At 37.1% G+C, this 12,349-nt stretch overlaps 1 protein-coding gene across 13 annotated transcripts in view; it reads right to left on the reverse strand.

The window, feature by feature from the left end:
- Positions 1-12,349, reverse strand: part of LOC148662150 (ERC protein 2) — a 314,579-nt gene that overhangs the window by 50,936 nt on the left and 251,294 nt on the right. Inside the window, exon 21 of one of the 13 annotated variants that reach the window (XM_088636996.1) lies at positions 8,336-8,401. The exons of the other annotated variants lie outside the window; for them this stretch is intronic. Within the exon in view, the coding sequence (XP_088493122.1) occupies positions 8,375-8,401 (27 nt within the window). The 3' untranslated portion in view covers positions 8,336-8,374. The remainder of the gene's footprint in view (positions 1-8,335; positions 8,402-12,349) is intronic. 13 annotated transcript variants of the gene reach the window in all.

Here is a 12,349-nt window from a genome sequence, read left to right on the forward strand (position 1 = left end):
TCGCATAGAAGATGAATGGTTTAGATTTCTTATATATGCAAGGCGTGTGTAAGGCTTACTTGCGAACCTATAACTATCCAAGAGTTAAAGAGTTAAAAACTGAGGAAGCAAATTGAAGAAAATATCTTCTGACAGGAACAACGTGTAAACAATGTGTAAACGTAAGAAAGTTCTTCTAAAGGTTCCAGATTTGGTATAATCATTGATTAAGAGTAAGCATTTAGGTTATTGTGGATTTGCTACATCAAAGTGTAGCTCTTCGCTCAGATCGAGAATACAGATGAAGGCTGGCAATGATAAGATACTACTAATTAAGGCAATGACATCTTACATTGTCGTCACACAAAGCTCTCTCTTAAAAATTGAAACCAATCAGACGCTCTAAAATACAATGGTCTCTGATCTTAAATTTGGCAAATACATCAGCTATGTTGTAAATTTTTGCTGTTCAAAATATTTAGACAGACTAAATCCATTTAGATGCAGTATTGGTTATTCCATGAGATAGCATTCTTTAATTTGTTTTCTTTACCTTGTAAGTGATTGTAATTTTAGAGAGCACTTCGCTTATTGGCTGTTGTAACTTTGTAATGCTTGTGTTGTTTGCTGGGGCCACAGAACTGTCTGGGGAAAACAATGTTTCCTGTGTCTTTAATTATTTTTTTTCTTACTTTTCAGTTTTTTAACTAGTTTTTTTCTAGACATCAAAATGCAAAAGACATTTTCTACAGAGTAACACCCTTTTAATGAATTTTGTGCCAGACCACTAAACACAAATAAAGTAAAAATGTATGAATAATATAGGGCGATGGTATTATCATGCAATAAACATGATTAATTTCTGCAAATGTGTTTTTCTGTTCACTATATTAATACCAATTAAAAATAATTAGCTCTTTTTACAGAAAAGCCACTGGAATAGGACTTTGAGGACAACATATTAGGTTAAAGAAGTGCCATACAGCTGTCAGTGGTAACTCATGGACATTTATCCCCTAAAGGTCTGAAAATATAATACATCCAGCACTATTGAAAGTCAGCAATGACCCCATTTGAAAAAAGAACTAGATTAAACTGCACACTTTTTCTACAATTGTAGACAATTTTTTCTGTTTTGACAATTAAGATGACAGATATCTAAGGCAGATGTAAAATGATACTCCTGACACAAATACCTTTCAAAGGCTGTAAATGCACATTCTGAATACAGAGGCTGAAAGAACCAGTTTTTATATGTGAAGTGTGAGGGATTATTTTCCCAACACAGGACCCAGAGAATGACTGTGATTATATTATGAATTGGACAACAAGCACTGTGGTTTGTATTTCTGATTCCAAACTGCTTACGTACCTGGATTGTGTTACAGGCAGCACACGCAGTGCTATCTGAAGCACAGCGTGGTGGGAGAAGTACCCTTGAGAAGGATGGGAAGGCGATGTCTTTGCAGTGATATTATCCAGAGTTCCCAGATTTATATTTTTCCCCTTATGTCCGAAATCACAATTTTTCTCACTACGGAACACCTCTGCCCTAAGACATTTTGACACCTACTGTAAGTAAAACCCCCAAATGGAAAATGCTGTATGTAGGGCCTGCTATAAATAAAACAAATCAGAAAAATCAAAACAGAAATGACTCAGTCACCCATCATGATTTGGAAGAGACGGCACTCTCATACAGCCGGCAAGGTAAAAAACCAGTCAGCCCTATCCAAAAGATTAGGCCCTGCTCTGTCTTCGTTGAGTGTCAACACTGCTTGGATGTCTGATTAATGGATGAAGACTGCCTATTAGCCTCAGGGTAGGTTCTGTGGTTTGTGACATTAAAGACCTACAGGTGTAGCAATTCCAAAAGGCCTGTTTAACAGGAAACCCAGAAGTGGCCAATAATAAAAGCTACACCCCTTGGGGCAAGCAGTATGCCTGGCCACTTGCTTGAAAGGCTGGTGACTGACAGCACTGACACCTCACCAAGGAGCAGGGATGGGGGACAGCCAGAGGCTCTCCACAATACAACCCAAAAAGGAGGCTCAAATAGCAGCATATTAGCCATGATAATGGCGATGCTGTGAAAATCAGCAATAACATCAGTACTTTATTTAAGCGGATCAGTCAGTCAAGAACATTCTGCTTTGCAATGACGACATGGTGAAGAACGCCATGCTGTTTCTGTGCAGAAAATTAAGCTTTGAAAAGAAGACGAGAACAAGCAGTAGAAAACAAATAAAGGAGGATACAGGAGGCGACAGAACGCATGAGCATTAGAAAGCACACGTGTCAGAGGGGAACAATCATTTTCATGCAGCAAATTAAAAAGACCTCTGCCCAAGATCAGAGGGCAGTTGTTCTAGTTGTTCTTGGGAGGTTCAGTTTGATAGAAGTGCTACGTCTAAAACGGCAGGATGGTTCAGAACACTGTAACACGTTATGAAGAAATGAAGGGGTTTTCCTGACTGAAGATCTGTAAATGTATGTATGAGTAATGAAGCCTTCAATCAGAGAATGAAGGTCACGCTGGCAAGTGGGATAGGGAGCACCACTGATAAATCTTATGGCAGATATAAGACATCTTTTTACAGGTCACTCTGTAAAGCACATCACCATTGCTCAAGATGGGCAGTACCCAAATTTGAACCCATGTACGCCTAGAGGTGTATGCAAAACAAGATGTGTCGTGATAAAGGAAGTCATGTCTAGACCTGACTTAGCTGGTAATGTATCAATATGAGTTTTGGAAGTTAAAAGGAAGATTGCTTGTGTTCCACTTAAAAAAAAAAAAGAAAACACAAGTGACAAGACAGACCACTATGGGGGTGTCAGCACCTGTTGTGTTGAGGTCTTGCATCTTGTTTTGCTCCTCTGATAGTTCAAACTTGTCAGTGTCCATTTTTTTTAATTAATCCCATACACAGGTTAGCATGAATTTGTGGAGCATCTGTCAATGCTTCGAACGTCAGAGACCTCATTCCACACCAGGTGCGAAAACCACTGTGGGAAATGCCTTATAGTTTTTAGCAGCACATGGTACAGCTAAGCACTTATTTAATCCCACTTTTTTACTATCAGCACAATTCTTTTAATACCTTACTTGTACCAACAGGAGTTTAGAAGACTACAGATGCACAAATATGGATCTAGGTTAAGTAGTGACTGCAGTAAAATGAACAAAAGAAAAACTGGTGCAGTGAAAATGATAAAAAAAAATGTTTTTATGTTGTTATTTATGTTTATACTTTGAGGAACTCCACTCCTAAGCACTTTGAACTAATAAATCATCTAAAATAAATCAAACTAATTAGCACAGTTTATATTTCATATACTGTACATGCACACTTCATGGTTTTTCAATGACAGATTTCTCTCCAAGAAGAAAAACAAATAATTGATTTGAACAGTTTACTTTTTGCTTATCTTGAAGACTTTAAGAAACCCAAAGGATCGAGTTCAGTTTTTTTTTAATCATGAAATAAAATTTGTATCTGTGAAGTTCTAGTCATAACTAAGTAAATTCCCATTGAACAAATTGTATAAATTTAGTTAGTATTCACAGGAGAAATAATCCTTTTGTTACGAGAACTCTGGAAGCACTCATCGTCTCATAACCATTCTGCATAAAGAGAAAGTTATTTTTTCCCTGTAATGTAAGCACACAAGGACAAAGATAAAGCCTTAAACAAACACAGACTTGACACAGAAAATAAACACTACTGTCATTGTTTTCAGAGCTTTTTTAAAATGCTGTAGTTAGATAACCGCTACATTACAGGCAGTGGTGACTGGTTTTAAATATGAAATGTTAGCACAGTATAAGAACTTAATCACAGTATGTTTTACCACAACCCCCGCTTCTTCATCCAAATTCTGCATTAATATTTTTGTAATAAATTAAGAGCAAAAGAAGAAAATACAAACAACTGTAGCACTGGAAAATGTCAGAAAATGAGAGAAATCCCCAAATCTTTTTTTAACAGCAATCAGCACAAAGTGTGCAAGCTGACAGGCAATCAGACACGTAATGTTTTTGGAAAGCCACAATTCAGTTTCTGTTTGCTGCTGCTGCTGCATTACCAAGTCCTGACTCCTTCATTCCTGATCACACCCATTGATACCACAACCCCGATGTGCAGTTTTACACATCGGCAGTACATCAAGAATGCCTGCAGTCGACTTAAAGAAAGATGCAGAGATCTCTGCTACACACTATCCTGCATGGGGGCAGGCGATATGACACTTTTCTTGGTCTTTATTGATACAGGGCAGATGAAAGGAAAGCGAATTCTCTCTTTTAACATTTTTCTGGCTCTGAAAATCTTGTTTCATCAACAACAATCCAAAAATGTAAAAAAAAAAACGTTTCGGTGCTTGGCTGATTGATGAATAAATTAACAAGGCCAAAGCTTATTCTAGTATAGGACGCTGCACCAAGAACAATAATAAACTGAACCACACCAAGAACAATATACCTGGGTTTGAATATAAACTTCACCTTGTCTGTGTGGCCTGTCTGAAAACTTTTATTTACAATGTGAGCCAAGGAGCCTTGCCTTTACTGCCTATCTGAGGCAGCTGAGTTACCATTTCTATGGCAAAAACTTGTCTGCAATATGCTCTAGTTTTCTAGATGTGTGCATTGTTTTAGAGGGTGACGAATTTTCCTTAGAAAAGAACAGTTGCTATTGCATACAGGCCTGCACCTTCCTGGTTTCAGCCTGCTAACTGTTCCTCTGGCTGTGATCACCTGGGCTTTCTAACTAAACATTACGAGGAACAAAGGAAGAAAATTGCAGCTTGTAGGACATCTATTTAAGGCCGGCGTCAATAAGACTTTAACAGGAGACTTTAAACTTTTTATGTGTCTCCCATTTTAAAGTGACAGCATCACCACTTCAACTCGTCTAATGCCTCAAAAAAGAGATAACAAGACACTATTATGTATGTAAGCTGCAATAAGTCTGCAAAGCCTCTAAGTAGCATTTAGATTGACAGACAAAATGAAGGATAACTGAAGGGCTGACCATTCTGAACGCTAGTTCAAAGATAGTTGCGGGCAGGACAAAATGTTAAGACAGCCATGCCTGCTTCAGAGTTTTTTTCAGTACTGGCCGGTTTTCTATTACAAAGGTTATAAAAATTAACACGAGGCACGTACTGTATGTTTACAGTTGCTGAGTGCTGTCATCATCAGAATGCACGTGACGGGAGCAGGAGAGATGCAACGGACTAAAAATTTTGAACTGAGAAGGTCTGAGAAGCTCTGAGCTCCCGAAAATGTTTTAGAAGTTTCCAGAATGCCTCTCGGGGTAGGCTTGGCGTGACACTGACTATATGCTAAACTGTGGATGGAGAAACTGGGGATGAGGGGGAAGGGGTGTATACTGTACAACCCCTCTCGCCACTATATACCCATTTGATTATAAACATCCTTATCGTAATTATAATTCCTTACACTTATATAGCGCTTTTCTGGATGCTCCACTCAAGGCTCTTTACAAGTAATGGGGATCCCCTCCACCACCACCAAAGAACGCACCAGAACGCTCTCCACACACCAGCTCTCAGTGGGGAGGAGAGCAGAGTGATGAAGCCAGTTCAGAGAGGGGGGTTATTAGGAGGCCATGACTGGTAAATTTTTCCTTATGGAGATAAAGTCTGAACGTCTTGGAAGCGACAGTCACACATTTCACTCATAAAACAACCTCCCTTGTGGCATTAACAGCGAAATCAGTTTGTCTGAACAGAGCAGGTTTTCATTGGTGTTATTGTGCATGGCTCACTTCTTCTCCTATGAGCTGTCTCAACTACTTATAAACGTATGTGTACGATAATAAAAGGAAATTACTGGTCTGTTTTTTTTTTCTTTCAAAAGCATTATATATGAAGGCTACAATATCCACCAAGAGTCTTCAAAGAGCTTCCATAAATAATTCTGTTCAAGCATAGGGGACTCTTATATGTTATACACACAAATATTTTCACGGTAGGATGAACGCATAATGTTTCCAAAAGGGTTTTACCCCTGAATAACATTCTTATTTCATTAGACAGAGTTCCTGAAGCCAGAGAGGTAAACAAAAGTTGGTAATCAACACCCAGAGACATAGGAAAGGAATTCAACAATCAGATGAGAACCCCTGTGTTTGTACAGCACGCAGATTAAACCCTGTTTTCGAAACCACACTCTGCACGAAATCTCCAATTTCACAGAACATACCAATTACTCCGCAAGCAAAAAACATCAAACTGTCAAAACAGAACTCGATTAAACTCTCACATGGAGCACCAAATCCTCAGTCTATCAAGTTTTGTCATCTATGTTTTTTCATATTAAGGGCGATTTACTAAAAGACAGGAAGCTGAGATTAGGCAGTCTTATTGCACCTAAGTAATAACACACCATTTTATGTCTTCCATGTGTTCGCTCAGTAAAATGGATAATGAATTTAGCCACTTTCACATATAATATATACAAAATAATACCACTGGATAGATGTTTCAACAGATAAAGAAATTGCTACACATCGGCATGTTCAGTTAAATGCTGTGAGATTATCATATTATAAAGCCAATGGAGCAAAATGGGATAGAAGCCACTTTGAGGAACCAGTTAGGGTTCAGTTTTCCATGAACCCATATAACATTCATGACTGATTTTTGAGATGGTGCATGTAGATTTTTTTTTGCAGTAATCGTCTTGTAAATTACATGAACACACAAAAAATGATGAGAAGTTGCTGCTAGCAAGAAAAAAAAACTGCTCGAAACAAAATAACCAAATGAGATCTTTGTCAATTTTACTCTGGTGAATATTACATCGTTTTAAATTAGGAAGTCAAGATGGCACGTGGAAGAAAAACTTAAGAGACATCTTAAGAGACAAAAAGGAAAACTGGCCATATACTGTGATAAGGTGATTTTTCCATATGATCTCATTATGCTGCAGTAAATTGGCAGAAGAGACTTTCATTACTGAAACTCTCTACACTGGTGTTCCTCAATTTATTGTTGCAATAATAATATAAATAAAATGCAAAATAACAGACTGCAAAAATAACTTTGTTCAGTGCTTACCAAATAATAATGCTTTGCAAGGAGTTTTAAGTGTAAGAGGTGCATAAGGAAATTAATTTTTATTACTAGTGTTTTTGATTTTATGCTGTGCTCAAAAGGTTTATGACTAAGCAGATGTGTATTATAATTAACTATTCCCACCCACCAAAACTTAAGTGAAAAAGGTTTTAGTTTTCTGAATAAAAACAAAGCATGGGAATGCAATTACTTTGCAGTATCTTTCGTAACACATGCAGCAGCAAAAATAACATACTGGGATAAGCCTTGAGCTTTTGAATATTTTAACATCAACTACAGTACCATTAGTCATCCCCAATAATGTAGAATGTAAAAGGGCTTATATAAACCTGCCAATACACTGTTAATCTAACATGCTTCAGCGGTTCTCCTGAAAGTTGCTGGATAGCAATTAAAGAAAAATGTAAATCAAAAGGCATGTGCCTGTCACTTTAGGGCCAAAATACACTTGTTTTCCCATGAGGATCGAATTTGTCACATGATGTAACGTTCAGTTGTTCACCAAACATTAGAGAAGCATGTGGATATCGGCTTGTTTTCTTTAATGAACAGGTATATTTTTCTAAACAGCTGTATAATTAGATTGGTTGTGTCTGTCAGCATTAGAGGTCACAAGGCCACTTCGTATGATGTATTTGGTACTTTAAGGAAGAGCTAGCAAGTTTCACCTCAAGGCACATGTTTATCTTCGATGAACTGTTTACAATTGACCTGCAGAACAACTTTGTGTGGAAAACGCCTATATCAGATTAAATCTTTTGGGACTCTGATCAGTAAGTGAAAGTAATATTATATTGGAGGTCTTTATTATGTGATCCTTTAAGGTTCTAAAATGGAACGTATCCTCTGTATGGTCACTTAGCAAATATCTACAACACAAATGGGAGCATGCAGACATGTCAATAACTCAACAAGACATTCCGCAAAACACACATTTGTACAAACTTGCAGGAGAAACACATGCGACCAAAACAACAAACCATACATTCATTATTATTGCAGCTCATTTCCACAGGCATGAGAACATCAGGTTATAACCCAAAGCGAACTCAGGTTCAATGCATTTCAGAGAAGGCTGGTCTTTTGCAGTAACATTTTAATCACCCTTGCTGGTTTACACAAATTAATCCCAAGTGGATAATGCTAGCCTACCTGAGTTTCTGATGCACGAGTGGAAATATAGCTTCATTAAAAATAATCAGTCACAGACATTAGGAGAAAAAAAAGAGAAGTAAATGGAAGCTCTCACCCCTCAGAACAAAACTGGAGCTTTGGTTCATGGAGACAGTTATGCCCATATCCCCTCCTCATCATCCTATTGGTTGAAATGTTATAAGCCAGATAATGTCAGCATTAAGATAAAAGAAAGAGAGTGAGTTAATTAGCAGGACATCTGAGGTACTGTTTGATTCAAATGTGAGCTGGGAAGAAATCAAGGTTAGTAGTGTAAAGCACCCGATCCATGAAATCCATAGTATACATGCACATTCACCTACAATTGTCCACTCAGGAAGAGACAAACAAACGCACTGTTCTCAGGCACCTTACCACTTTTTCCACTCCAGCTTTTAGATCCAAGTGCAAGGCTGTTAAACAGTATTAGAAACCGATGAAATTTTTATGTGTTAACATTTACAAGTATTAAGTTGGTTGCCAGAAACAACAAGCATTATATTTGAAAAAAGCCTCTTAATTACCTTCTGCTCAGGCAAAGGTGGCCATTGGAGACCAACAAGGAACAGTAACACCTTCAGCTCTCAGCCTTTCACCTATCAACTGTGACATCACTCCAGACATGGAAGGAAACTTTCCTGTCTCAGAAAAGTACTCTGTTCAACACCCAAATTTCCCCTTCACAAAAACCAGTAATGTAGTATCCTGCTTCTTGTTAGTACATTATTGTGGAAAAGACACTACTGCACTATTTAAGTCATATTTCTTAAATTAATTTGACTAACAAAAGCTTCTCAAGTTGACTACAGAAAAAAAATGTACTGAAAAACATACTTGTTCTAATTAGCAGAAAGTGAAATTTAAATATTTTGTGTATGAAAACATGCCTTTTTTTGTCTAAATGCCAAATATTTATAAAACAAATAGAGAATAATGACACCCCTCAACACAGGTTTTACAAATGTAGCAAAGTGAACAGTGTATATATAGGACTTGCATCTGTTCAAAGATACTGTACCGTAGATTCTGTGGCTCTCAGCTTGATATATATACTGTAAGTACGTTTAAAGATCGGGCATGTTTAAGATTTTTTTTGTGTATTTATTTTTTCTAGCGAATTCCAGAGAGTAATCACTGTACCTTACAGTTACTAACTGGTATAGAAAAGGTAATGTCAGGAAGCTAGTAAAACTATGGTGTTTTCTTTTAGTTGCAGATAAAGTAAATAAAGAAAAAAAAGATCATCTAATTAGAAAGGACAAAAATTTTCATCCTTGCATATACACTGGCAGTATGGTTACCTTACCCTGCACTTACTAGGTATAAAAAAATGCAGGTTTCATCTGCTATTAAAAACCAGATGTTAGGATGAATAACTTGCATGCTGTCGAACAGAGTGAATAAATTTGACAAGGAACATAAACATGGCCAAGATATACCTTAGTGTAAGCCTGGCTAAATACCAAATGCTACTTCTTATAAATGTGAAGAAGACAAGACAAGGGAAAAAAGAACAAAAAAACAAAGTACAGTAATTCTAACTCTGATAAACATTTTATAGCTGCTTTCTATTTAATTTTAAAGTCCACAGACCAGGGTCCTAAAAGGTATCTCACTTTGTCTACTACAATTTCAACCTAAACTGTGTAAGGAGACGCTTTTTGGAGGCATAATGCTTCTAAAAACAACAATTTTACAGCTGATGTATCATAACAGAGGTAGTACACACACTCAAAAGTTTACTTGAAAGAGTTGAAGTGACTATTCCAATGGATGCTGAAGAACGTAGACAAAGAAAAATGCCAGCGCATTTACTGGCACAATTCATACTGTGAAAAGCCTATGGAGTGCAGAACTGCTTGTCACCCAGGTCATCTCAAGAACATTGTTTACCCATCTGCTCCATATACTGTAACTCATGGTCAATACTACTTAGAAAAGCATTCAGGAAGCAAACATTTTTCGTGGCTTCTTTGGATCCACCGCAGTGAGTGAAAAATACTGATGTAAGCAAATATATATATATATCATTTTACAAAGAAAAAAAAGTTTCCAGCTTCATTGAAAGTAAACATCAAAGGGATTTAAAGAATCATCAGGACAGGCAAAGGTGAGACACATTCGCTACTCCTTGGATGTTTAAGATCTCGCAACACATTGTCAAAGTAAAAATGGGAGCCTCTGAGAATCAGACATAACCCTGTCAACATCTCTCCTGGCAGCATCATTACTGTGAACCCCATGCTCAAAGGTAGAGAGAGGATAATCAAGAGACACTCAGCTCCAGCAAACAAATATTTTGGCTGCCTTGCTGTCTGTACTTTGTTGAGGTGGAATGGAAGCACTTTCACTGTCAAATAGTGTGCAGCTCATCCATTCAGTTAATCCTCCTGCCATTTTGCATACAGTACATGCATAACTCCTCTCCCGAACACAAGGGTCTTCAGGGTCAGTTTCTTCACCGTACAGACCACCTCTAAAAGCAACCTGTAAAACTGTAGCCAGCAGCTTTTTATTTCTACAAGTAAAGACGCAAAGCTTGTTCCCAGTTTCTGTTTTTCCTCTAGTAAAGAATTCCTTAGGTTGAAGTCAAAGCCATGACAGTCCAGATACCTTCACATCTTTATTAACATTGAGACATACAATAAAGATCATCATCCTTGTGGTCGAGAGTGACATGTTACCGCGCATATAAAACATTTTCACCTGAATATGAAATCTGTTGGGATAAAGCAATATATACATTCAGCCTGTATGTTTCATGGTCTTAGGTGAGCATTTGAGACACCCATCTGATATTTTTCCTCCATTGCACAGTGTAACAGAAAAAAAAATGCAGTTAGTAATCTCACTTCATGCAACAGAAATTGATCTCAAGAAAGAAAGCTATGGATATAATCAACTGAAGTGTCTTTACTTATTGAAACACATCTAATTCTATAGATGTTATAGAAGCTGAATGTCCTAGGAATGAAAAACACACATTTGAGAATGTACATTCTCTTTGCACAGCCTGCTTTTAGGAAACCAGACCGTGTCTGTCTTTAAATGTTCAGGTCACTCAGGTCTTCTTTACTCCTGTCAGTAAGTGTTGTTAGAACACGGTTCAAAATCAGCTCCTATTCATTTCTAGTAATCAGAACAACAATGTGATAACATTTTGGATTAGAAATCTTTCAAAATATGACAGATCCCATTACAGGAGAGAAATGCACTCCAGAAACACAATTGTTTGGCATTTTAAGCATTTTAGTAAGATGTGAAGATAATAAATACTTCAGAATACTTACAACTGAATATTTGGGGAAGAAAATAAATGAAAAGCACAGAAAATGTTTGCTATGAAATTTAGTATCTGAGGCAGAAATGTGTGACAAAGAATTCACCACCTCAGTCTTACAGTAAGTAATGTCCAGTTACAGATCGGGTGACTCTTTGACTAGTTGACTGACTAGTGGATTAATTTTATTTGGTAAAATTTGACGTTTAGTTTACAGTGAAATAAAAGCACTGAATTTAAAATTCTATTAAAGCTTCAGATTAGCAGCAATATCAATACACAAAATCCATAACTGATAAAACAAAGGTAGTTAAATGTAATACCTGGGATAACCCAAATATTAACTGCATAGACATACAGTACAGTACTAAAGTTGTATTACATTAAGTTGTGTTGAAAGAGAGACAAAATAAGTGTACAGTATACAGTGCAGTACTTAATATATCACCTTGTACTGTATCTCTTTACCAGAGTATCAAAACAGGCTAAGTGGACGTCTTTACCCATGGCTTTCTACTGAAGCACCAAACTAACCAGGAATCTGTAGACATGCTCGGTTAACAAAAAGTGAAGTCTAAACAAATGCAGCTGTAATGCTGTCAGTGTGCCTACTCTTGAGTTATGATTACGTCATTGCTGTGGTTCATGTTAAATTTATTAACATAGTCTCCTAGGTCTAGAAAAGGTTTTGTCTGATGTCATACACTGCTGTGATATCTGTAAGAAATTCAAGAATCCTGTGATCCTGTCCCTTGAGGACTCTCATACAGTACCTCAGAAACTACTGTGTTTAATAAATAAAACTGGGTT

Source organism: Lepisosteus platostomus, chromosome 6 (assembly GCF_059453375.1).
Source record: "Lepisosteus platostomus isolate fLepPlt1 chromosome 6, fLepPlt1.hap1, whole genome shotgun sequence".
Classification (NCBI taxonomy): domain Eukaryota; kingdom Metazoa; phylum Chordata; class Actinopteri; order Semionotiformes; family Lepisosteidae; genus Lepisosteus; species Lepisosteus platostomus.